The 25,546-nt window shown below is 42.1% G+C and overlaps 1 protein-coding gene across 1 annotated transcript in view; it reads left to right on the top strand.

Annotated features, from left to right (window-relative positions):
* Positions 1–2,601: 2,601 nt before the first annotated feature.
* Positions 2,602–25,546, top strand: part of UBAC2 (UBA domain containing 2) — a 292,792-nt gene continuing 269,847 nt past the window's right edge. Inside the window, exons 1-2 of the mRNA XM_073614426.1 lie at positions 2,602–2,767; positions 13,969–14,121. Of these exons, the coding sequence (XP_073470527.1) occupies positions 14,091–14,121 (31 nt within the window). The 5' untranslated portion in view covers positions 2,602–2,767; positions 13,969–14,090. The remainder of the gene's footprint in view (positions 2,768–13,968; positions 14,122–25,546) is intronic.

Below are 25,546 nucleotides of genomic sequence, written 5' to 3' on the forward strand. Positions count from 1 at the left end.
CAGAGGACACTATGGGGGCAGAGGACACTACAGTGGGGGGTGAGGTGCAGGGACAGAGGACACTGCTTTGGGGGGCACAGGAAACTTGCTATGGGGGGAGGGGTGCAGAAGACACTATGGGAGTGATGTGAAGGGGGACAGAGGACATTGCAATGGGGGGGGGGAGACCCTGTTAGGGACCCCATCTCCCCTGGGGACAGAGCCTCCATCTCCAAACCATGCTGGCTGGCAGGGTTGGCGTCAGCCACCCTTGGGTGCCAGGAGGGGGGGGGGGGGCAGTAAAATCCGAATCCCCAGCCACATGCTCCCTCAGGGTGAACTGGCTTTGTATTAGCAAAGCACCTTAAAGGAAGGTAAACCTGTACTGTTATTATTACTATGTATGTTAGGATTATTATCTTCATTTATTAGCAGGTGAATGTGGCCCTTCATGCATTCACATACATTGAATCTGGCCCTTAGGTGAAAAAAGGTTGCTGACCCCTGGTGTATGTGATCAGTACAGGGCCAATCAGCACTGTCCAGACTCATAGGACAATCAGGGGAGAATGAAAACTCCTCCTACAAGCTTTAGGCTGGGTTCACACTGCAGATGGATGCGGTTGACAGCAGGGGCCCGATGCGTCCCTGTTCTCTGTCTTAGCGACAAATCAGGCCCAAATTTTTTCCTGAATTCAGACCTGAAACAGAGCTAAAGACTCACAGGACCTCTGTGCAATTCGCTCCACAGCCACTCCGTAGATGTTTAAACTGGCTCCTTTGAGAGCCGGTCACAATCTCCTGTCATGCAATTGGAAACCACATCCAGTTCGCTCTAGTGTGAACCCAGCCTAAACCAGACACTGATAGAAGTCCATGTTCTGTGGGAGACCAGATATAGTGAATGCAGGGTCCTGGGTTTAGTAACACTTTAAAGTGGTTGTAAAGGCTTAGGCTTCATTCATACCGGCACATTCTGGAATCATGGGCTGAATCGGGCGATTCTGCCTGTGATTCCAGAAGCAGCAACTTCTTAATGACACCTAAATCACGCTGCAAACACGGCAAATTGCAACGCGCGACACTGAAGCTTCTGCTCCTTTTTGAGCGACAAGCTTTGTGCGTTGTGATTTGCTGTGATTTATTGAGCTACAACTGTGGCAAAATCGGGTGCCATTAAGAAGTAATGGCATCACAAATGCATCTGGCGTTTTGCCGCGATTCTGGAATCACGGGCAGAATCGCCGGTTCTGGAATCGCAGGCAGAATCTCCTGATTCAGCCTGCGATTCCGGAAACGTCCAGGTGTGAATGGAGCCATAGGGTTTTTTTTACCTTAATGCATTCTCTGCACTAACCTTCCATGGTCAGCGCCCTCCCAGCCCCTCTTTATACTTACCTGAGTCCGATTTCAATCCAGCACTGTGCCCGAGAGCAGCTGCTCTCTCCTCTCTCTCCCTTCTCACTAAACAAGGAGGCAGCAACAGGAGCCATTAAAGAGGAAGTAAACTTCCTTAACTATCTTTTACCTATAGGTAAGCTTATAATAAAGCTTACTTATATAGGCTAGTGTAAATATCTCCTAAACAGTTTAGGAGATATCTACATTACATGCAGCCAGTGACATCACTGGCGCATGCGCTCTGAAGGAATGACTACCCATGCCGTTCCTTCAGAGCCCTGTGTCATGAACGGCAGCTCCTGCATGCATGCGCGGGAATGACGTCATTGCGGCTCCGGCCAGTCACAGAGCTGGAGCCCCTGCAGCGCTGACATTGCAGAGCTACCTGGTACAGCTTCATTTTAAGGCAAGTTTCACATAAAGCGGTAGTATGCGATGCATACTAAGACATTATTTATTTTCCTTGCAGTGAAAAAAAAAGGCAAAAAAATGTCCAGCGCTATACAACCGCTTTAACTCTGGCTGCTGTCAATTAAACCATGTGAGATGGGAGTAGGGGGTGGAGCTGAGCAGTGCTGTGTGTGTGTCAATAGATGCCTAGGATTGAGCTTGCAGGTCTACCCCCTAGTTAAGCGACTTGTAATGGGGGGCAGACACAGGACGGAGGAGGAGTGAACAGCGCCGTAGGGGGACCCCAGAAGAGGAGGTTTCAGGCTGCTCTGTGCAAAATGAATGCAAAAAAAAAAAAAAAAAATGACTTTACAGTCATTTGAATGTCTGTACTTCGGTGGGAACCTGTTGCTTGCAGGATAGTCTGCAGGAGCCAGAGCATTGCACCCACAGTCTATTTTATGGTTGAAATGCTTTGCAGGCTCCAATGCAAAAAAATAAATGCAATACATTTTTTATCAATATGCATACATTTTTTTTTTCTCAAAAGGTGTACTTAGTCTTTAAGTGTTTTGTACTTCAATCCACTGTGTGGTGAAGAGGTGTATGATAACATCCTGACATGCTTGTCTCTGCTGTGTGCTTTGTATATAGTCATACTTTTTTACATTACAGGAAGTGTTCTCGTTTAAGTACTTTACTAACAGTCTTTAAATCTACAACAATCCGTGAGGTCAGTGACCACACAACACTGGATTGGATCTCAGAGTGAGGCTTGGCTCTCATAGAGCAACAGGGAACTGGAGCAGGACCAATGTGAGACCTGAGAAATTATCATGTGACCATAGACTGGATCTCAGAACGAGGCTTGGCTCATATGGAGAAACAGGAAAGAGAAGCTGAACAAGTGTGAAGTCTAAAAGAAGGTGAAGAGGTTGTGTGCAGCTTTTATTACTTGTGTTTTGTAGTGACATGGAGTAGCAAGTCACTAGAAAAGGTACTGTGATTATTATTTTTATTGTGGGCAAGGGGATAAAGATATATTGTGCAATCTTGCCTTGGAAATAATTTTTACACTGTGGGGGACATTTGTCAAAAAACTCACTGTCACTGTGTCTGAAAAATGTGCAGCATTCTGTGTATAGGTCATTAAAGAGTGACATAATGTTGTGTTCAGTATAATAAATATGAGGCAGTCCTTTGCACCCTCTGTTTTGTCTAAATATGGGAATGTGTTGCAGAATTGCCACATAAATGCCTCAGATGTCACTACAATATTCCTAAAATCAGCATGGTCCACATTACTTCTTACTTTAGCAACAGATCGGGGTGTTCATTTTTCTGCAAACTAGTTTAGAATACTGGCCACAAAATTGCAAACGCGGACCAACATTTGCTCATTTGTCGCAGAGTTGGAGCATAGTTTTGCTGAATCGTAAGTTGTAAGCCACTCACAAACGTTCATCCACTACGGGAAGATTATGTTTTGTGAAGGTTTGGAAAAAGCTCATAAATGTCCTCCTGTGCAGGTGTGCTGTGAATGTGTGTGGCACTGCATTGCACTAAGGCACGCCACCATGCATGCACAGCATGTGGTAAGAACAGACTGAGTTTTGACTTGCATTGCTGACATCCCTTCTGGCTCCAGATCCTGCTTGCTGTTCCACTACATTGATTCCTGACTTCTGGCTTGGCTGACTATCCGTTCCGTTTACTGAATTTTGGCTATGTTTTGACTACGTTTGTTCTTTTTACTTTTATTATTAACCACTTCAATACAGGGCACTTAGACACCCTCCTGCCCAGACCAATTTTCATCTTTCAGTGCTGTCGCAGTTTGAATGACAATTGCGCAGTCATGCTACACTGTACCCAAACTAAATTTTTATCATTTTGTTCCCAAAAATAGAGCTTTCTTTTGGTGGTATTTGATCACCTCTGTGGTTTGTATTTTTTGCTAAACAAATAAAAAAATGGCCCGATCTTCCGATCAGAACACGGATCCGGGATCAGATGACATGCAGGGTGTGTGCAGGGCATGGAGGGTTAATGGTGGATCCTTCATATAAATGCTCATCGTATAAGAGTCATATTACCATCTGCATTTGCAAATTATTGAAGACATTCGAAGAGACGTATCATCTAGACCTGCTGGTCATTAAGCCTTTTTGACTTGTATGACGTATGTAATCTCAAGTCAATAAGTTCTGGTAAGCCTCTTGATGCCTTCGGTGACGGCTTCTGAATCACCAACAGTTCTCCTGCTCACCTTTGGTGTTTTTACACTTCTACTTACCTGCCTGATCCAGTTGATCCCTTTTATTGTAATGTTTGGGTGGACTTCGGTCCTCGGCCTTTGGTAAGCCTCCATAGACCCCTGGTGGCGGATTTTTTTCACTTTTTTTCTTCTCTTTTTTTTTTTTTTACCACTTCTGCAATCAACATTTGTGGACTTTTCTGATAAGAACTCTTAATGGTGTAAATTTCATTGGGCTTCCTTTTGGACTTTATCTTTGTTCTTTATAAACCATTTTTTTAAATGTATCAAATTTTTTTTGTGGTACTTTAAGTAATAGTTTTAGTTCACAGCACATCACTTTGTTTTACTTTGTATTCTAAAGGATACATCATAAGCTTGTAATAACAGTTTATTATACACTTTATATTGCTTTATTTATTAAGTTTTTTTGGGGTTTATAGTGCTACACTTTTTTGTAAATAAAAAAAAAAAATGCCGAAAATTTTGAAAAGAATAAAAGTTTTGCTTTTGTTTCTGTTAAAAAAATTTGTAAATAAGTTTTCTCTTTCACTGATGGGCACTGATACTGCGGCACCGATCAGGTGGCACCAGTTAGTGGGCACTTATATGTTGCACTGGTAGGCGGCACTGATGGGTGGCACTGATATGCAGCACTGATGGGCATTGATAGGTGGCACTGATAGGCGGCACTGATAGGCATCCCCGGTGGCACTGGCAGTGGTAGGCATTGGAGTGGGCACTGATTGGCAGCTGCCTGTGCACAGATTGGCAGCTGCCTGGGCACAAATTGGTATTTCTCTGGGGGTCTAGGGGGCATACCTGGTGGTCCAGTGTGGTGGCCATCCTGGTGGTCCTGGGCGGTTTCCCTGGTGGTCCTGGGTAGGATCCGAGGGGGGGCTGTGCTGATAAACAATCAGCACAGACCCCCCTCTCAGGAGAGCAGCCGATCAGCTCTCCTCTACTCGCGTCTGTCAGCGCGAGTGAGGAAAAGCCGATCACCGGCTCTTCCTATTTACATCATGATCAGCCGTGATTGGACACAGCTGATCACGATGTAAAGAGTCTCCGTCGGAGACTTTTTACCTAGATCGGTGTTGCAGGGTGTCAGACTGACACCCTGCAACAACAATCGCCGCAATGCGTGCCCGATATCCTGATCACGTCATATGATGTCCAGTCAGGAATATCAAACCACTTTGCTGCCGTCATTTTGTAATAGGGCGGGCGGCAAGTGGTTAAACAAGTGCAATTTAACTATACTTCTGTCTCAGTCTGATTTCATGGTTTCTGACAAAAATGTGGCCTTGCACCTGGGCTGTTGTCAGTCCCAGTGGCTAGCAGGGGTGGGGGGGCGCAGCCGGTGTCATGTGTGTACTCTGATGCTGGCGGTGGGGAGGGGCGGGACTGTGAAGGCCGGGTTAGGGCAGACACGGGGCTATAGGGTAGTAGGAGGGGCGGGTCAGGGGAGGAGCAGAGCTGATGGGCTGAGCGGAGCCCCTGGCAGGAAGTGTTCCCTGTGCTGCTCTCTCCTCCCTCCTGCTGTGTGTGGGTCTGGTCTTGATCAAGCTGTCCGGGGAGACTCCCAGCTCTGAACGGGCTCAGCAATGGCCCAGAGAGCACACACCACCTCGTAGGAGTTCCCCCCTGGATGGACTCCGACTACGGCTTTGAGTCAGGTCTGGGCAGTCCTAGGGCCCGCTTACCTCCTGGCCAGTTGGTGTGGCATCAGTGCCCCATCAATGCTGCCACAGAAATGAAGAAAACATTTTTTTCTTCAAAATGTTCTCTTTTTCATGTATTTAGCAAAAAATAAAAAAACCCAGTAGCAATTAAATACCACCAGAAGAAAGCTCTATCTGTTTTCAAAAAAATGATAAAAATTTCATTTTGGTACAGTGCTGCATATCTGTGCAATTGTCATTCAAAGTGTAACAGCACTAAAAGCTGAAAGTAGGCCTGGGCAGGAATTGGGTGAAAGTAACCAGTAGGTAAAGGTTAAAAAAAAAAAAAAACATTTTTAGCTGTCTCCTGAATTTAAAGCAGATTTGTCAAGGCCTGTTCTAATTATTGCCACTTAATCTGGAACAGCAGATTCTATTTTTCATGTATTTGAAGTGATAGTAAAAGTAGGGATTTATGATGACTCCTTACTCCTTTTCTTTCTTCCTTTCCCTCAGTTTTTTTATGATTTATTTGAAGTCCTATTGGTTTTTCTCTGTTGCTATTCAGCACTATAATGTTCCACCAGTAATACTGCTTTATTTGAAACTGTGCTATTCGTGGTAGTTATGGCCATGTTTTTTCTGTTTAAAAGAAAAAAACGCTTTCAGTGAATATTGCTCTTACACTTTTAAATATCTTTTAGTCTTTGTTTTCTTGGTAAAAATTAATAAAAATTGTTATTTGGAAACAAAAAGTAGGGGTTGCATCTGCATTTTCAGTAATGTAGTTTATGAGAATTAATACACCAAGTCTGTTTTATGGATCATTTGTTCAGGTATATCACCTCTATCTGTAGGCACTGTTTGAATGAGCAACTAATATTTACCTCTTCAAACATGCTGAAAATGTCAACAATTCTCATGAGTTATAGTTACTTTTTACCACGTGTTTGTATCTAGGTTTGCTTATACTGTTTGTGTGTGTGTGTGTGTGTGTGTGTGTGTGTATATATGTATGGTCTGGTGGAAAAGGCACTCGCGGGTCTTGTACTGAACCAACACAAACGGATGTATTGGTGGACAATTCGGCAAGACACTGCAATACCACTTCAATACAAGACCCACGAATGCACCGTTAGTGCCTCCAGGTAGTCTCCTAAAATCATGTGGGAAAATGTGTTTTGGTCTGATGAAACCAACATATATATTTTAGAGCTGCACTATATGTTTATATGTGCAAATTGAGTTCATATGACAGAAACGTATGCAAATAAAGTTGATTTGTCAAAACACAAGCATCAATAATAAAGTGTGCAAAATAGTGCTGTAATGAACAATCGTGCAGGTGAGTCCGTTTAAAAAACCTCCACCACTTGAGACACTAGCAGCTCACCTCTCTGGAGAAATAGGGTCTCAAACGCATTCCCCTATCGGGGTATATAAGGAAGACAACACCAGGCTGAGCTGACAGGAACAGATCACACTCTCTCTGCGCTCCAAACTCCTCCAATTGATATGGACAATATCTCCGGTGCCACAATGGACATGCACATAAAAAGATATATAGTACTCTCTGCAAGTACAGGCTCTGTTGATAAAAAGGAATAAAACGTACAAATAAGGCAATATAACCCAGTGCCATGTATACAAGCGTGTGTAAAGTGGATCAGCAATGGCCACGGGTGACATCACATGATTCCCTTCTATCCATACGCGTTGCGTCCCAAGGGGGAGGGACTTCGTCAGCAGATATGGAAATTACGTCAGGCACCCATTTTAAATAGTGTAGGCCAGTAGCTATGGTATTGGAGAGCCACATCAAATGGTACAGTATCAGGATGGGTCTCCACTCTACCAGGAGTCCCCAGGGAGTGTCCACATACAACGTAATAATATATATCCAAAGCATAAGACTTGTCAGGACAATACTCCTATGGAATCAATAGGCATCGGAAATAAATATATACAGGGGGTCCCCTAGTTACAAACATCCAACTTACAAACGTCTCCTACTTACAAATGGAGGGAGACAACAGGAAGTGAGTGGAAATCTACCCCTAGGAAGGGAAATTCTCTCCTGTAAGAGCTATTATGGGGAAAAGGTACCTCCACGGATGCTTTATCACCAAGGCTTGTTTCCACAACAACCCAAAATTTTCAAAATCCAATTGTCATTGGGACAGAAAGTGAGGTGAAATCTTCTGAACAGGGGCACACACAGCAAAACAAATGTTACAGGGGTGTTAACCCTTCCCTATGCTATCCAAAAAGCTTAAAAATAGTTTTTTTGGTTGGCACTACACTTTAAAAATGTACCTTTTCCAACTTACAAACAGATTCAACTTAAAGCGGAGGTCCGCCAAATAAAAATATTAAAAGCCAGCAGCTACAAATACTGCAGCTGCTGACTTTTAATATATGGAAACTTACCTGTCCAGGGAGCCCGCGATGTCGGCAGCTGAAGCCGATCTGTCCGTCGGCTCTCGGCTGCTGCCGCTGCCATCCTCAGTAAGGGAATAAGGAAGTGAAGCCGTGCGGCTTCACTTCCCGGTTCCCTACTGCGCATGCGCGAGTCGTGCTGCGCATCCTCTCTGGTCCCTGCTGTGTTCTGTGTCTCCCACAATACAGCGGGAGAGGACAGTGTAGGCGCCGGAAGTGGCATAGATCACTTCCACGGTGATCTATGTCAGGAAGTGGGAGCAAATACCTGTATTAGACAGGTATCTGCTCCCTCCTCCCTCCTGAAAGGTGCCAAATGTGACACTGGAGGGGGAATCCAAAAAGTGGAAGTTCCATTTTTGGGTGGAACTCCACTTTAAGAACAAACCTACAATCCCTAACTTGTTTGTTAGCTCTCACGTGGATGCCCTAAGCAGGCTAGACACTGAGTCATGAGGCGGTAGAAAAGAACAGTCTAAAGACCTGCGTAACAAAGTAATGGAACTTTATAAAGATGGAAAAGGATATAAAAAGATACCCAACGCCTTGAATATGCCAGTCAGTACTGTTTAATCCCTTATTAAGAAGTGTAAAATTCTGATACCAAGCCAAGGTCAGGTAGCCCAAGAAAGATTGCAGCCACAACTGGCGGAAGAATTGCTCAGGATACAAAGAAAAACCCACATGTAACCTCAGGAGAAATACAGGCTGCTCTCCAAAAAGATGGTGTGGTTGTCTTTAAGGAGCACAATTCAATGATACTTGAACAAAAAAGAGCTGCCTGGTTGAGCTGCCAGAAGGAAGCCTTTACTGCACCAATGCCACAAAAAAGCCAATGAGGCATGTCAAGGTGGTGTTGGGCATATTGTAACCAGGCTTTTTTGTGGCACTTGTACAGTAAAGGCTTCTTTCTGGCAACGTGACCATGCAGCTTTTTTTTTTTTTTAGGTGGGGGGAAGTAAAAATAAAATACTAAAATAATATGGTGGCATAAGTGTGCACACCCTTAAACTAATACTTTTGTTGAAGCACCTTTTGATTTTTTTTTTTACAGCACTCATTTTTGGGTATGAGTCTATCAGCATGGCATATCTTGACTTGGCAATATTCTTCTGGTGAAGAGTTAATTTGGATGTATGCTTTGGGTCGTTGTCATGCTGAAAGATGAAGTTCCTCTTCATGTTCGGCTTTCTAGCAGAAGCCTGAAGGTTTTGTGCCAATATTGACTGGTATTCGGAACTGTTCATAATTCCCTCTACCTTGACTAAGGCCCCTGTTCCAGCTGAAGAAAAACAGCCCCAAAGCATGATGCGGCCACCACCATGCTTCACTGTGGGTATGGTGTTCTTTTGGTGATGTGCAGTGTTGTTTTTGCACCAAACGTATCCTTTGGAATTATGGCCAAAAAGTTCACCCTTGGTTTCATCAGACCAAAACACATTTTCCCACATGATTTTAGGAGACTTCAGATGTGTTTTTGCAAAATTTTGTTTTTCTTTGTAAAAAAGAGCTTCCGTCTTGCCACTCTACCCCATAGGCCAGACATATGAAGAATATGGGAGATTGTTGTCACATGTACCACACAGCCAGTACTTGCCAGATATTCCTGCAGCTAGTTTAACCCTTTTGCTGCCAGGTCCGTACGTCGTACGGACCTAATGGCAGGGGGTGTTGCACACAATTCCGTGGCTGCAGCCACCGGAATTGTGTGTGAAACTGACAGGCAGATGCCTTTGACGGTCGATCGCTCTCCCACACCCCCCCCCCCCGCTTCCACCATGCTTATCGGGCTCCGCTTGCCCATCGGCGGGCCTGGGACACCCATGGCGGGTAGAGGGGTAGGAGAAGAGCGTATACACGTCTGCTCTCCTCCTGTTCTTGCAGTGACCCAGAAAGCGTCATTTCTGACGTCACTTCCGGGTCACGTTCTCGGTGTCCCCGGCTTGATTTGCCGCTGTAGGATGTTTTGCAATGCGATCTGCATTGCAAAAAATTCAGTGGAATGCAGAGGAGACCCTGCATATCTCAATAATGAGAACCTGTCACCAAAAAAAATCATCACATAGGGGACTGTTAAGTTAAAAAAAAAAAAAAGTTACACCCAAGCATATAAAATCCGCCCCCCCCCCCCAAAAAAAATTTTTTTTAGGCCCCCCCCACCCCCACATTTACACACGCATGAATGTAAACGCATGCATCAGTGGCGCCTACCCGTGAAAACGTTGATTACGATACACATGTTACATATCACCGCGTACGCTGGATTGAGAGCAATAATTCTAGCACCAGACCTCCTCCGTAACACTAAACTGACACCTATAAGGGGCCTTTGAAGCGTCGCCTATAGAAAATATAGGGTACTGAAGTTTGACACCATTTCTTGGGCGCAAAACAAATTCAAGGTTTGGCATGTTGGGTATCTATTTACTCGACGCAACCTTGTCTTTTTATACTTTATGAGAAATTTGGGTCGTTTATGAAAATACTAAAATTCACGTTAGTGTGTTTTTTACTGAAATATTGCAATTCCTAGACCCTTGCAGTAAAATTATGTGACATAAAAAAATTGGAACTACCACTATTTTATTCTGTAGGGTGTCTGCTTTCAGAAAATATGTAATGTTTGGGGTTTTGTGTAATCTTCAGGCCTAAAATAATTTTTTGAATGTGTGCAAAAAATGCAAAAACGGCTTTGGCAGCAAAAGGGTTAATGTTGCTGTAGGCCTCTTGGCAGCCTCCCTGACCCGTTTTCTTCTCGTCTTTTCATCAATTTTATATGGACGTCCAGTTCTTGGTAATGTCACTGTTGTGCCATATTTTCTCCACAGGATGATGACTGTCTTCACTGTGTTCCATGGTATATCTAATGCCTTGGAAATTCTTTTGTACCCTTCTGACTGATACCTTTTAACAATGAGATCCCTCTGTTTTGGAAGCTCTCTGCAGACCATGGCTTTTGCTGTAGGATGTGACTAAGATGTCAGGAAAGACTTACTAGAACAGTTGAACTTTATTTTGGGTTAATCAGAGGCACTTTAAATTATGGCGGGTGACTCCTAATTTAACATGATTTTTTAATGTAATTGCTTAATTCTGAACACAGCTACATCCCCAGTTATAATTCATTTTTTTATTTTTACCCCCCCATAAAATATTTTAGTTTATTTTTCAACTGAGTTGTACAGTTTATAGGTCACATTGAAGGTGGAAAACACTGAAACTGAAATATTTATCTTTGTCATTTTTTTTTCTTTTACATAACAGAAACCTGACATTTTAACAGGGGTATGTGGACTTTTTATATCCACTGTATATAAGCTATGGAAATTTCTCCATGCCACAAGTAACAGGGACTTTAATCAAATTATGTCATCATAAAATGAAACAACAATATAAAACAAAAACAATAAATTAAACAAATAAAATATATATATATATATATATATATATATATATATATATATATATAATTTAATAAATTATGTGATGTCACTCCACAGCCATCGTTAACTATAAACAATCTAATAAGATATTTAGCAGTCAGATATAGAACGATTAATATCAAAATCGACATCTAAGCCAGCAGGTATTAAAAGTTGACAAATAAAATTGCCCCCCCTCCTGTGTTTAGTGACCCTCTCAATACCCCAAAATCTAAGAACCCGGGGATTTCGATTAAACAGCTAAAGCGTTTTTTGGGGAAAAACCTCCCCCTTCTTTGGGACTTGAGCAGTCGATGTTTATAAAATTACAACAGAATGCACTTAGTGACCTGTGTTAAGGCTTAAGGAAGAATAATGTCTGTTGATAGCACTAAAAGCAGCCCGCTGATTTTATTAACTTTGACTGATTAAGCCCTGAAGAAGAGGAAGACTTTTTTTTTTTCCTCGGACACAAGCATTTCACACTTTATTGTCTTTTATAGTTTTATTAATATTTGGCCTCAATATATGATTATTTCACAGTATATCCTTCAGTGGAACTTTGAACTTTTTTTGAATTAATCAGAATTCCTTTCTTTCTGGTACTTTTTGTCTTGTATGGTCATTGTAAGTGTCTCTTACAGCAGCTGGGATTGTCTAGTGCCCTTTAATCAGCTGTACATAATTGTGGTACTATGGACTCAGGGGTTGATTTTTTTTATTCACTGATAGGTGCATGTCAGTTCCCTTGTTGCAGGTTAAAAGATAATGTTACTTTCAAAAAAGAATAGCTCCCTGAGTTAAAAGACCCAGATGCATATTTTCCTGAATCTGCAACTTGCGCCTTGACTGTCAGTGCAGTCAATACCCATAGACTTCGAAGAGGCCCTCTCCTAATACAACCCCTGGCAAAAATGATGGAATCACCAGTCCCTGAGGATGTTCCTTCAGTTGTTTATTGTTGTAGAAAAAAAGCAGATCACAGACATGGCCAAAAACTAAAGGCATTTCAAATGGCAACTTTCTGGCTTTAAGAAACACTAAAAGAAATCAAGAAAAATAATTGTGGTGGCCAGTAACAGTTAGATTTATAGAACAAGCACAGGGAATAAATTATGGAAACACTCAATTCTGAGGAAAAAATTATGGAATCACCCTGTAAATTTTCATTACAAACACTATCACCTGCATCAGATTAAATCTGCTTGTTAGTATGTAGTTAAAAAGGAGTGATCACACCTTGGAGAGCTGTTGCAACAAGTGGACTGACAAGAAGCATGGCTCCAACACCAGAGATGTCAATTGAAAAAAAGGAGAGGATTATCAAACTCCTTAAAGAGGGTAAATCCTCGTCAAGACAGAAAACTTAAAGCAATATGCCTTGAAAACAGAAAATGTACAACAAAACAAATGAGGAACAAATGGGAGGAAACTGAAGTCAACATCTGTGACTGAACTGTAAGAAACCGCCTAAAGGAAATGGGATTTACATACAGAAAAGCGAAAAGAAAGCCATCTCTAACACCTAAACACAAAAAAACGAGGTTACAATGGGCTAAGGAAAGGCAATCGTGGACTGTGGATGATTGGATTTCTGTCTTGACGCTTTGATGTCTTCCTTGGTCTACCAGTATGCTTGCCTTTAACCACCTTCCCATGTTGTTTGTATTTGGTCCATGTTTTAGACACAGCCGACTGTGAACAACCAACATCTTGTGCAACACTGCGTGATGATTTACCCTCTTTAAGGAGTTTGATAATTCTCTCCTTTTTTTTCAATTGACATCTCTGGTGTTGGAGCCATGCTTCATGTCAGTCCACTTGTTGCAACAGCTCTCCAAGGTGTGATCGCTCCTTTTTACCTACATACTAACAAGCAGATTTAATCTGATGCAGGTGTTAGTGTTTGTAATGAAAATTTACAGGGTGATTCCATAATTTTTTCCTCAGAATTGAGTGATTCCATAATTTATTACTTGTGCTTGTTCTATAAATCTAACTGTTACTGACCACCACAATTATTTTTCTTGATTTCTTTTAGTGTTTCTTAAAGCCAGAAAGTTGCCATTTGAAATGCCTTTAGTTTTTGGCCATGTCTGTGATCTGCTTTTTTTCTACAACAATAAACAACTGAAGGAACATCCTCAGGGACTGGTGATTCCATCATTTTTGCCAGGGGTTGTACAAGAAAAATGACAACCTAAGTGTGAAGTCTTTTGTATCCGACACACAATCTCCACTTACTGGCTGAAAAGGGTAACTATGAAATGTGCCGTGAGAAGAAATAAACATTTTTAAAACCTGTATTTTTTTTTTTTTTTATACTACAATACTACATTAAACAATTACTGTATGTGGAACAACTCGTATGCAGTACATTTCCTTTTTAAACCTAATAATTTGTTTTGTCTTGTAGCTTAATATTCAACTTTCCAAGCTGGAAATTAAGGATATGATCTAGCGAAGTCTATATGACGTAACTGGTTTGAAAATTACAACCTGTCATGGTCTCTGTACCTGGCACAGTACAGACATACAATGATTGCTACTACTGGTTCCAGTGGACTTTGTGAGTATATACTGCATGTGTCATGTAAGATGGGGAGTGGATGAGGACACTTCTGCTATCTTGCTGTGTAATTTGACTATTCACCTACACCAAATGCACATCCCTTATACAAAAAAAATACACTGTAATGCCCTGTACACACGATCGGACATTGAACGGACATTCAAATCCATCAGATTTTTTCCGACGGATGTTGGCTCAAACTTGTCTTGCATACACACGGTCGCACAAAGTTGTCGTTCGTTCTAAACGCAGTGATGTAAAACACGTACGTCGGGTCTATAGCCAATGGCTTTCCTCTCTTAATTTATTCTGAGCATACGTGGAACTTTGTGCGTCGGATTTGTCTACACACGATTTGGAATTTAAAGGATCGGATTTTGTTGTCGGAAAATTTTTTAGCCTGCTCTCAAACTTTGTGTGTCGGAAATTCCGATGGAAAAAGTCCAATGGAGCCCACACACGATTGTAATTTCCTACAACATAATCCGACCGTGTGTACAGGTACATTAGACTCTTTGTGAAAGACCCTGTTTAATACAACAGGAAATTAAGCTGGTTCAGCCAGAATGCTACTTGTGCAAATTTCAGCTAAATACATCTGGTATGAATGAATAGCATTTACTAATACTGAATTTTCTAAACCTAATTTTCTGTGGTTAAGACATTTCACCATTACAGCTACATTGTGACGGTTATTCCAAGCATTCACTCTACTTTGTTGGGTGAAATTGCTGGTAGATTCTTTGTTGAGAATGATTAAATCACTCCACCCCAGACCAATGTTTTTGTAGTTTGAGGGGACGCCAAGTGGACTTACCCACCTGCGTTTTGTGCTCTGCCACTAAATGTCACTCCTCCTGCTGCATTCTCCATAACATCAAACAAATGCTAATTAATTACTGGAAGCCACCTTGAATTGGTGGGAGCAGATGGGCAGAGGTGGAACTTCACCACCTCAAATTATTGTTGTTTACTTATGGAAGCTTTAGTACAGCTTCTATGAATGGAGGGGTGGGCACTGTCAGCACCCTTGATGAGTGCATGTGACAGGTCCCTTGGCTCTATTAACCCTCCAGAAGATTTTGGTGGTGGGGGTAGGGAGGTATCCTAGGGGGAAGCTTTCAACTGGAGCAAGAGTCAGCAGCACAAGGAACACATCTTGTTTATACTAAGTAATGTCCCTTATGCTGATTTTCTTTTTTTTTTGTTTGTTTTTTACATTTTATATAAACGTAGGCTTTAACAATACCCATACCAGGTAATTGGACTTGCTTTATACTGGAAATCCCCGAGTTACGAACACAATAGGGACTGTAGGTTTGTTCGTAAGTCGAAGTTGTTCGTAAGTGTAACTTCCGGTCGGAACACTGCATTCGTTGATGTAACGTCCACCTGTGCATGGATGTGTGATGTTCCGGGCGCTTGTTATGTTATCTGGGGCTCTTCTGGCCATGCAGTACATGTAGTACTGCAGTATGGGATGTGTCCGGAGGTATCCAAGACCAGCGTGGAGCACAAGTGGCCGGCATTTGAGGCCGTTCGTAAGTAGGAGTTGTTCATAACTCGGGTGTTCGTAACTCAGGGACTGCCTGTAATGGAAAAAGTCAAATTAATGAGACAAAATGTGATCATGACTAGGTTTATAAAAGACCTGGGGAACCCTGGAAAGGAACAGAAAAACAAGTTCTGTGGATTGCACAGAGCGCTGTGGCAAATAGTGGTGGTTATCAGGTTGCTGCTAATTGTGAAAGTGGCTTAAAGGGGAATTAATAAACCAAACCTGAGCCTAGTTGCTGTATACACTGCATTGCTATGCCACAGACCTTGTACCCACAAAGTTCTCCTATTTACCGAGTCACAAGCGACAGTCTCACAGATACACATAAACTTCTGGAAAAAGGATCACTTATCAAAAAATATTAAATGTTTAATTAATTACTTACACTTTTCCATGCACAAAATGATATCACTCTGTTTGACAGAGCCTCCCTTAACCACTTAAGGAATGCCCACCCCCAATGTACCGCGAACATGCAGGCGCAAAGCAATGTACTGTTACGTCCCTGCCTGCTTCCGGGTTTAGGGCACGCACAGGCGCGCCCCCCCTGCGGACACCTGCTATGATTGTGCACAGCGGGAGTCTGTCAGCAAGTCCCTGCCAATGATTCATGGCTGGGATCTGCTGATCGGCTGTGTCAAATCACAGCCCAGAACCCTGTGTTGACAGTTAGGGCTCAGTACAGAGGGAATGATCTCTCTGTTCTTTCCTACTCTCTAGTAGGAAAGAAGTGACGTGAGCTATCTACATGAAGGTATGGAAGAAATGTAATACCTGGTGCTCTACTAATGGTTTCCAGGTCAAGAATATAAAACAATAGGTATTCCTGCGCTACTTAGGTTTTAAACTTAAAAAAAGTTAAAAAGAAAGTAAAATTTGGTTGCAGCAAAAACACTGACGGGTCAAACCCCACCCAAGAAGTATGTGAAAAAAAATCAATATATGGTGTTGCGCTCCAAATATTCAAATTGCTGAAGTGAACAATAAAGTGCTAAGTGTGCACAATAATCCACATAGTAATAAACATCAAATGATTAAACAATTCCCTTGTGGCATGAATACACTGTGATAGTATAACATCTGCTATATAATGATACTAAAAAGTCTATAAATTTAACGTAATACAGCATAAATTCAATTGCAAAACAAAGAAAATATCAAAATTTGATATAAAGAATAGAAAGGCTCAGGCAGCAACATGGCAAGCAGCCAGGTAGGGTCTACGTTTGTGCGCTCTGTTTCAAATCTCCCGCTTACATGTCAAACCACTTTCCTGGCCTTCCAGTCACACTGAGCTACCATTGTCCACATCTTCTACTGATAGCAGCCAAGTAGGGTCAGCTATGCGCCTCCTCCTGCCTACAAGTGCTCTCACTAGGTATAGCAAACCCTTGATGTCATGGCACTCTAAGCTCAGTATTTCTCTTTGGCCCACGTGCTCCCCATACCACTAGGTGTAAGTGGCACTGCAAAAGTGGATTTTTTATTTCCTTGAGTTGGGCTTTGAAACAAGCCTTTACTGCCCTCTTGGGGTATTGTAGAGTAATTCCTCCTCAAACGTCACTAGAGAAACACTGAAGTTGGTCAAGTGCAGAAGGAAAAAAGGAAGAATGTGTTACTGCAAGCCAACACTGGTTTGGACCATTCTGAATCTACACATTTTAAATAATAGTATTTGCTAGCTGACCATTGCATATCACACATGTATAACAAACTGCTACTAGTCAAGCATTCTCAGTATTCATCTTTCATCTTGTGGTGCATGTGTTTAACCTGACTTGTGTAAGCTGGGAACAACCCTGTTTTTTTGTTCGTACACAGACATGTTTGAAACTCCCGGCGGTAGATTGAAAATCCCTTAAAAGAAATATTGGAAGTAGGTTATAAATTAATTTATTTTAATATGTCATGATAAACAACTCTGTCAGTAAAACAAAATCATTTTAAAAAGCAACCATGTAAGAGAAAGTAATAATACCAGTGTTGCCACCAGTGACTCTGATCTTTGATCTGTTGTAGAGCTACAATGGCTGAAGAATCTGAGACTTGGCGGTCTATATATCAGATAATCATTGGCTGAATGTTGCACATATTTGGGCAGGCTGGATGAATTTTACCTTTATTTTCTGTAGTAGATTAATTCCTTTGCTTGTCAGCTACCTCTGATGTGGTATGTTTTCTCACTGAGTTATTTCAGAAAACTTTACCTCTTTTGGGCCACTAGATGGAGCTGACGATTATAGTAATTATTCTATTACAAAAAATATAGGGAAAATTATCCACCCGCACAAATGTTTGTAACATTCATCTAACAAATGTTTAAGGCTGCATTCACACCTCAGCGTTTTGAATCGCGGGCAGATTTGCTGCGATTCTGCCCGCGATTTGAAAGCGCTGATGTGTGAATGACAAATCGCGGGACTCGCATTTGAGATGCCATTCTTTTGAATGACACCTAAAACCGCAGCGCGTCAGTAGTAAGTTAAGAAGCACCCCAAAACGATTCGCAGAACGCAGTGTGAATGACAGAATTGGATCACATAGGTGTGATCACTCATGCAATCCGATTCCAGTGTGTGTGTGTGTGGGGGGGGTGCACCCTAATTCTAATTCTAATTCTTTTTTTTTTTCTGTAAATGCGGTGCAATTTGAGCCACACAATGAATGGGCTCGCACTGCACAAAGATCGCATATGATTTGAATAGGAATGCGGTGCAATATCTATCCAAATCACATGCGGTGTCCCACACCGCATATCGCATATATCTGAACAGACCCTTGGCTTGGGCAGGGCAAAGCACAAAGCATGTTCAAATTTAAAACACCCTGTGTCCTTGTAAAACAAAAGTGATTCCAATTACATACTAATATAACTGTACAAAATACAAGCCCAACTAGAGCCAAAGCTCTTTTTTTTTTTTTTTTAACTTTATTTCGGTGGAGAGAAGGTTTCGAACCTTATTTAGGTTTGATTGTATGTCCCTTTTTTGGGTAAATTTCCGCTTCATTCCTGTCCCACCGACTACAAGTCAGGGGAATGGGAGGTGACAGAAAATCTACAAAGTTTAGTAGACTGGGGAATCTTTTTATATTTTTCTCTGCCTCCCTGACTTGGTGACCTTGTGGAGCAGAACAAAATGCCAGAACCTCTGCCAGAGAAAGTGGCGTAAAAAATGCTCATAGTAGCTTTTATTGCACAAGAGTTTAGGAGAGTTATGGGCACTTACTTTTAAGTGTTTTCCAAACATTCCTCTGCTCATTTTGTACTATAATTAATGTACACTTGAAAACGCCAAACGCTCCTAATTACTGCATTACGAGCATTCATGTTTAGCATTTTTTTAAAGAAACTATTGCATAGGCTCAAAAAAATAGTCCACATAAGTGTAATGACCGCGATATGAGACACCGTGTATTTTGAAGTCAGGAAATAATATCATCAATGCTGCTTTCCAGATTTGTAGGATCTCAAATTATAGGGATCAAAGACGCCTGTGCACAAGCCTGCTGGCAGGAATAAGATTCTCCTGTGGTTCTTTTCAGGGGAAAAAAATACTCCTCCTGTTGCAGTGATATATCCAATTTTAGAGAGAAGGCTTCCAGACGAGAATCCTCTTATATTTTCAAATAGTCCTGGATGGTCTCATTAATTAGAGGATAGAAGAAAGGACTTCATGGTGTAGTAAAAAAAAGTGATTTTTTAAAAAAAAATGTAGCAACGCTTACATCCAAGAACACGGTAAGAAGATTTCAAAAACAGCCGCGGCTCAAGCCAGCTGAGTTAGCGTGATGACGTCAAGGGCTAGTGCTCCAGCTGACGCATTTCCCCATACAAGGCATCGACTGGGAACGGAGGCTCGATGCCTTGTGTGGGGAAACGCGTTGGGTGGAGCACAAGCCCTTTGAAGTCAGCTGGCTTGAGCCGCGGCTGTTTTTGGATCGTATTTCCGCTGGCAGGCTTGTGCACAGGTGTCTTTGATCTCTAAAATTTGAGATCCTATGAATCTGGTAAGCGGTATTGATATTATTTCCTGACTTCAGAATATTGGAAGATGTACGGTGTCTCATATCACGCTCATTACACTTTTTTTGAGCATATGCAATAGTTTCTTTGATCACTTTTTTATATTGATCAGTTCACAAATTGTTTTTTATATGTATCTTCTTGTTTATTGGCATTTTTATATGAATGTCCTTTTTTTGAGATAAAACACTTGTAACACTTTTTTGGTATTACTTTCTAAATGTTTCACCTACTCACTTTTCTTAACTGAATAGTAGTGGATGCGCGCTTGTTTTTTATTTATCCATACATTTTTAATTCACTATTTAGGCTAGTTGCGAGCTGCAGCACCCCGTTCTTGTATAGGTTAGCTCAGATGTTTACTCCATTATACTTAGCAATTTTTCTGTCTGAAAACTCCTCTCATAAAGGCACTGTTGTGATGTGTTGGTTTTTTTTTTTTGTCTGCCTCTAAACTCTCCTTGTGAAATACATTATCTCACAAAAGTAAGTACACCCCTCACATTTTTGTAAGCATTTTATTATATATTTTCATGTGACAACGCTGAAGAAATGAGACTTTGCTACAATGTAGTGAGCGTACAGCTTGTATAACAGTGTAAATTTGCTGTCCCCTCAAAATAATTCAACACACAGCCATTAATGTCTAAATGGCTGGCAACAAAAGTGACCCCTAAGTGAAAATGTCCAGATTGGGCCCAAAGTGTCAATATTTTGTGTGGCCACCATTATTTTCCAGCCCTGCTTAACCCTCTTGGGCATGAAGTTCACCAGAGCTTCACAGGTTGCCACTGGAGTCCTCTTCCACTCCTCCATGACGACATCACGGAGCTGGTGGATGTTAGAGACCTTGTGCTCCTCCACCTTCCATTTTGGGATGCCCCACAGATGCTCAATGGGGTTTAGGTCTGGAGACATGCTTGGCCAGTCCATAACCTTTACCCTCAGCTTTCTTAGCAAGGCAGTGGCTGTCTTGGAGGTGTGTTTGGGGTCGTTATGTTGGAATACTGCCCTGCGGCCCAGTCTCCGAAGGGAGGTGACCATGCTCTGCTTCAGTATGTCACAGTAAATGTGGCATTCGTGGTTCCCTCAATGAACTGTAGCTCCCCAGTGTCGGCAGCACTCTGCAGCCCCAGACCATGACACTCCCACCACCATTCTTGACTGTAGGCAAAACACACTTGTCTTTGTACTCCTCACCTGGTTACCGCCACACACGCTTGACAACATCTGAACCAAACAAGTTTATCTTGGTCTCATCAAACCACAGGACATGGCTCCAGTAATCCTTGTCCTTAGTCTGCTTGTCTTCAGCAAATTAATGGTGGGCTTTTTTGTACATCATCTTTAGAAGAGGCTTCCTTCTGGGATGACAGCCATGCAGACCAATTTGATGCAGTGTTTGGTGTGAGCACTGACAGGCTGACTTCCCTTTTGGATATGACAACCTTTGGATATGACGCTGAGCACGTGCAGTCAACTTCTTTGGTCAACCATGGCGAGGCCTGTTCTGAGTGGAACCTGTCCTGTTAAACTGCTGTATGGCCTTGGCCACCGTGCTGCAGCTCAGTTTCAGGGTCTTGGCAATCTTCTTCTAGCCTAGGCCATCTTTATGTAGAGCAACCATTCTTTTTTTCAGGTCCGCAGAGTGTTCTCTGCCATGAGGTGCCATGATGAACTTTCAGTGACCAGTATTAGAGTGAGAGCGATAACGCCAAATTTAACACACCTGCTCCCCATTCACACCAGAGACCTTGTAACACTAACGAGTCACATGACACCGGGGAGGGAAAATGGCTATTTCTGCCCAATTTGGACATTTTCACTTAGGGGTGTACTCACGTTTATTGCCAGCGGTTTAGGCATTAATGGCTGTGTGTTGAGTTATTTTTAGGGGACAGCAAATATACACTGTTTTCCAAGTTGTCACATGAAAAAATATAATAAAATATTTACAAAAATGTGAGTGGTGTACTCACTCTTGTGAGATACTATATGTCAATAAAAGCGCTCTAATGTGCATGGGCACATAGGATAACATTGAGCTGCTTCTGTGGACAGGAGAAAAAAAACACAAAATTCCTGTAGAAGCAGCATTTAAGCTCTGCATGCACAGACTCTAATTCTTGTTCTTATGTCACATTGATTGCAATTTGCAGACCATAAAAAATTATAAAAAAAAAAAGTTCTAACTTTTCTACCTTATCTGACCTAAAGGGCCATATTTATAAAGCTGGGAACATGACTTTCACTAAACAGTTAATAAACGTTTAGTAAATGTCATTTTCACTGCTCTTTAAATATGCTGCTAAGATATTTGCTTTTATAAACTGTTTAGGCTAAAAAAAGTTGCTCAAATTGCAGACCAGTTATGGTTATGTTTGCTGGATGTCGCACCTGTGCAAGAAACAAATAATCAGTAGCTTTCCCACACTAATTTAATCTATGATGTATTAAAGCATGATTTTAGACCATATATTTTCAAACCTGTCCCCAGGTTTAATCAGCAACAGATGAAACCTAAGGAGATGTGCATTACATCACTTTTTGGTTCACAAATATCATTCCTTGTGTACTGTAGCTGGGGATGTAGCTAATCAAGCATTATTGGTGCTGCATTAGCTGAAGTGAAGGTCAGGGAAGACATTGGGGATCTAATATAGATGTCTCCATAAAGGAGGCCTGTCACCTGCCTATGCTATCACATAACCTCCTTGTGATAACAATAAAGGTAAATGAAGAAAAAAAAAAAGAAATTGTATAAATACTGTAAATAAAACTAATAAAAAAAAAAACTTAAAGCACCCCCAGTACACGCTCCACAAGTAAATGCATGTAAACATAAATTACACCGCAGATATCGGCAGCACCCTCGGAGTCAGAGCGATAATTTTAGGGCTATAATTCACAGTTAACGCTAAACCTGTAAAGGTTTTTAACCCTTTTGCTGCCAGAGCCAGTTTTAATTTTTTTTTGCACACATGCTTAAAGTGGAATTCCACTCAGAAATGGATCTTCTGCTGTCCGGCTGTACCCCCCCCCCCCCCCCCCCTCCGGTGTCACATTTGGCACCTTTCAAGAGGGAGGGAGAAGCAGATTCCTGTCTAATACAGGTATATTTGCTCCCACTTCCGGCAAAAGATCGCTGCAGTATCCACAGCGATCTACGCCATATCCGGTCCCTCCTCTGTTCCCCCTGCTGTCTTCTGGGAGACACACAGGTCCCAGAAGACAGCAGGGACCACTCAGAACGCGCAGCACAACTTGCGCATGCGCAGTAGGGAACCAGGCTGTGAAAACGCAAGGCTTCACTTCGTGATTCCCTTACTTAAGATGCCGGCGCCTCCACCCGGAGCCGAGGGACGGGTCAGCTTTGGGTGAGGACATCGTGGGCTCCCTGGACAGGTAAGTGTAAGTGACACAGGTAAGTGTCCTTATTTTAAAAGTCAGCAGCTACAGTATTTGTAGCTGCTGACTTTATTTTTTTTTTTCAGGTGGAACTCCGCTTTAAAAAATTTATTTTAGGTCTGATGATTAAATAAAATCCCCAAAACAATATATTTTTTCTGAAAGTAGATACCCTGAACAATAAAATAGCGGTAGTTCCAGTTTTTTATGTCACATATTACCTCAAAATTTCAATATAAAATTGGGTTTTGGGGTACACAAACGCAATAAATTACCCAATTATTTGGTAAGATTTAAAAGATGAGTTTGCACCAAGTAAATGGATACCCAACATGTCAAACTTTAAATTTGGCTGTGCCCGTGACAAACTTTAGTGCCCTATATTTTCCATAGGCGACACTTTAAAAGCCCCCAATAGGTCATCAGTTTAGCATTACAAAGCACGACTGGTGTAAGAAATATTGCTCTCACTCTGGCATGTGTGACGATATATAACATGCATTTAGCAATCGCCGATTTCATGCATAGGCACCCCCGACACGTGCCTATATGCATGGGTGGGGGGTCTCCAAAAATTTTTCAGGGATCTTATGTGCTTGGGTGTAACTTTTTTAATTTTTTACTATTTAAAACTTTTTAAAAAATAGGACAAAAAGCCCCCCATGTGATGATTTTTTGGTGACAGATTCTCTTTAATGAGACAGCCAGGGTCTAAAAGACCCTGGCTGTCTCCCCTGTGTTTCACTGAATGTAATTCACTGCAGATTGCATGGCAATACATTCTTTCCTGGCCATGCTAGCCGGGAACACTGATGGGCAGACCCAAAAGTGACGTCAAACCCATCGCTTTCTGGGTCAGCAACAAGGAGGGGTAGAGCAGACGTGTGTCTGCTCTGCTCCCTCCCTTCTATCTGGCGGCACCAGCTATGTTGGTCCCGGGCCTGCAGATTAGCAAGTGGAGCCCAGGATACATTTATAGGGATGGACATGCCATTACCAGGGATGGAAGTGCAGCTGCCTGAATGCTTCTATCTGCTCGTCAGATTGACACAATCGCGGTGGCTGAATGTGTGAAAAAAAAAAAAAAAAAAAAACCCGTTGTCGGGTCTGTACGACGTACGGACCTGGCAGTGAAAGGGTTAAAGCGTTGCTTGGAGAATTCTGAGTACCATCGTTTTTTCACACCGCACACAATTTTAAGGCTTGGCATGTTTGGTATCTGTTTACTTGATGCAACCCCAACTTTTTTGCCATCAAAGTGGGTGTAATATTGTGTTTGCACTAAAATTCAATGTATTTTTTACTGAAAATATGCATTTGATAAATTGCTGTGAAAATTTTGTGCAACATAAAAAATTTCAACTACCACCATTTTTATTTTCTATGGTCTCTGCTTTAAAAAAATGTTATTATTTGGCTCGGGGTTCAAATAGTTTTTAGCAAAAAATGCAGATTGTAACATGTATGTGGAAAAAATAGCCATGTTAGACAATTGCTTAAAGGTTTTTTTATGATGCATTCTACCCCAGTACACTAATAAATGGTAAAAGACACAGGTTTCTTGGAGCAGATGCCTGCACCCTAGACCAGTGGTCATCAACCCTGTCCTCAGGGCCCACTAACAGGCCAGGTTTTTTTGTATTACCTTGGGGAGATGTAGACTAGAATACTGCAATCACTGAGCAGCAAATGATATCACCTGTGATGTATTTCAGTTATTCTGCAAACCTGGCCTGTTAGTGGGCCCTGAGGACAGGGTTGATGACCACTGTCCTAGAGTTTTGCTTCTCCATCCTGTGTCTCATGTGACTCCCCTCTGCCAGTACTTCATGTTTCTATAAGTTCACTACCCCTTAAAGTGGGTTTCCACTCGTTTTGAAGTTTATTAAAAGTCAGCAGCTACAAAAAGTGTAGCTGCTGACTTTTTTAAACCGACACTCGCCTGTCCCACGGTCCAGCGATGCGGTCGCCCGAAGCCTCCCTCCTCTCCTCTCTGCTGCGCTGTCAAGTGTGGGCACCCAGCTGTGACAGCTTGCTGCTTCACAGCCTGGTGCACACTGTGCATACGTGAGTCGCGCTGCGCCCTCTCAGTGGCCAGGCAGTCTTCTGGAACCTGCGACGTGTCCCAGGCCATTGCAGGGAGGGAGGAAGAGAGGTGGAGTCGCCTAGGCAGTCGAGTGGAAGTGGGAGCAGGGTACCTATCGAAACTGGGTACTCCAACCCCCCCCCCCCCCCCCCCCCCCCAAAAAAAAAAAATTACATGCTGCATGCCATTTATTATGAATCAACTGTGTTTACTCCTTTAACAGAAACTACCCAAATGACCCTGATCAAAAGTTTACATACCCTAGTGATTTTGGCCTGAAAACATGCACACAAGTTGACACAAAGGGATTTGAATGGCTATTAAAGGTAATCATCCTCACCTGTGA

This window comes from Aquarana catesbeiana, linkage group LG02 (genome assembly GCF_042186555.1).
Source record: "Aquarana catesbeiana isolate 2022-GZ linkage group LG02, ASM4218655v1, whole genome shotgun sequence".
In the NCBI taxonomy this organism is placed as follows: domain Eukaryota; kingdom Metazoa; phylum Chordata; class Amphibia; order Anura; family Ranidae; genus Aquarana; species Aquarana catesbeiana.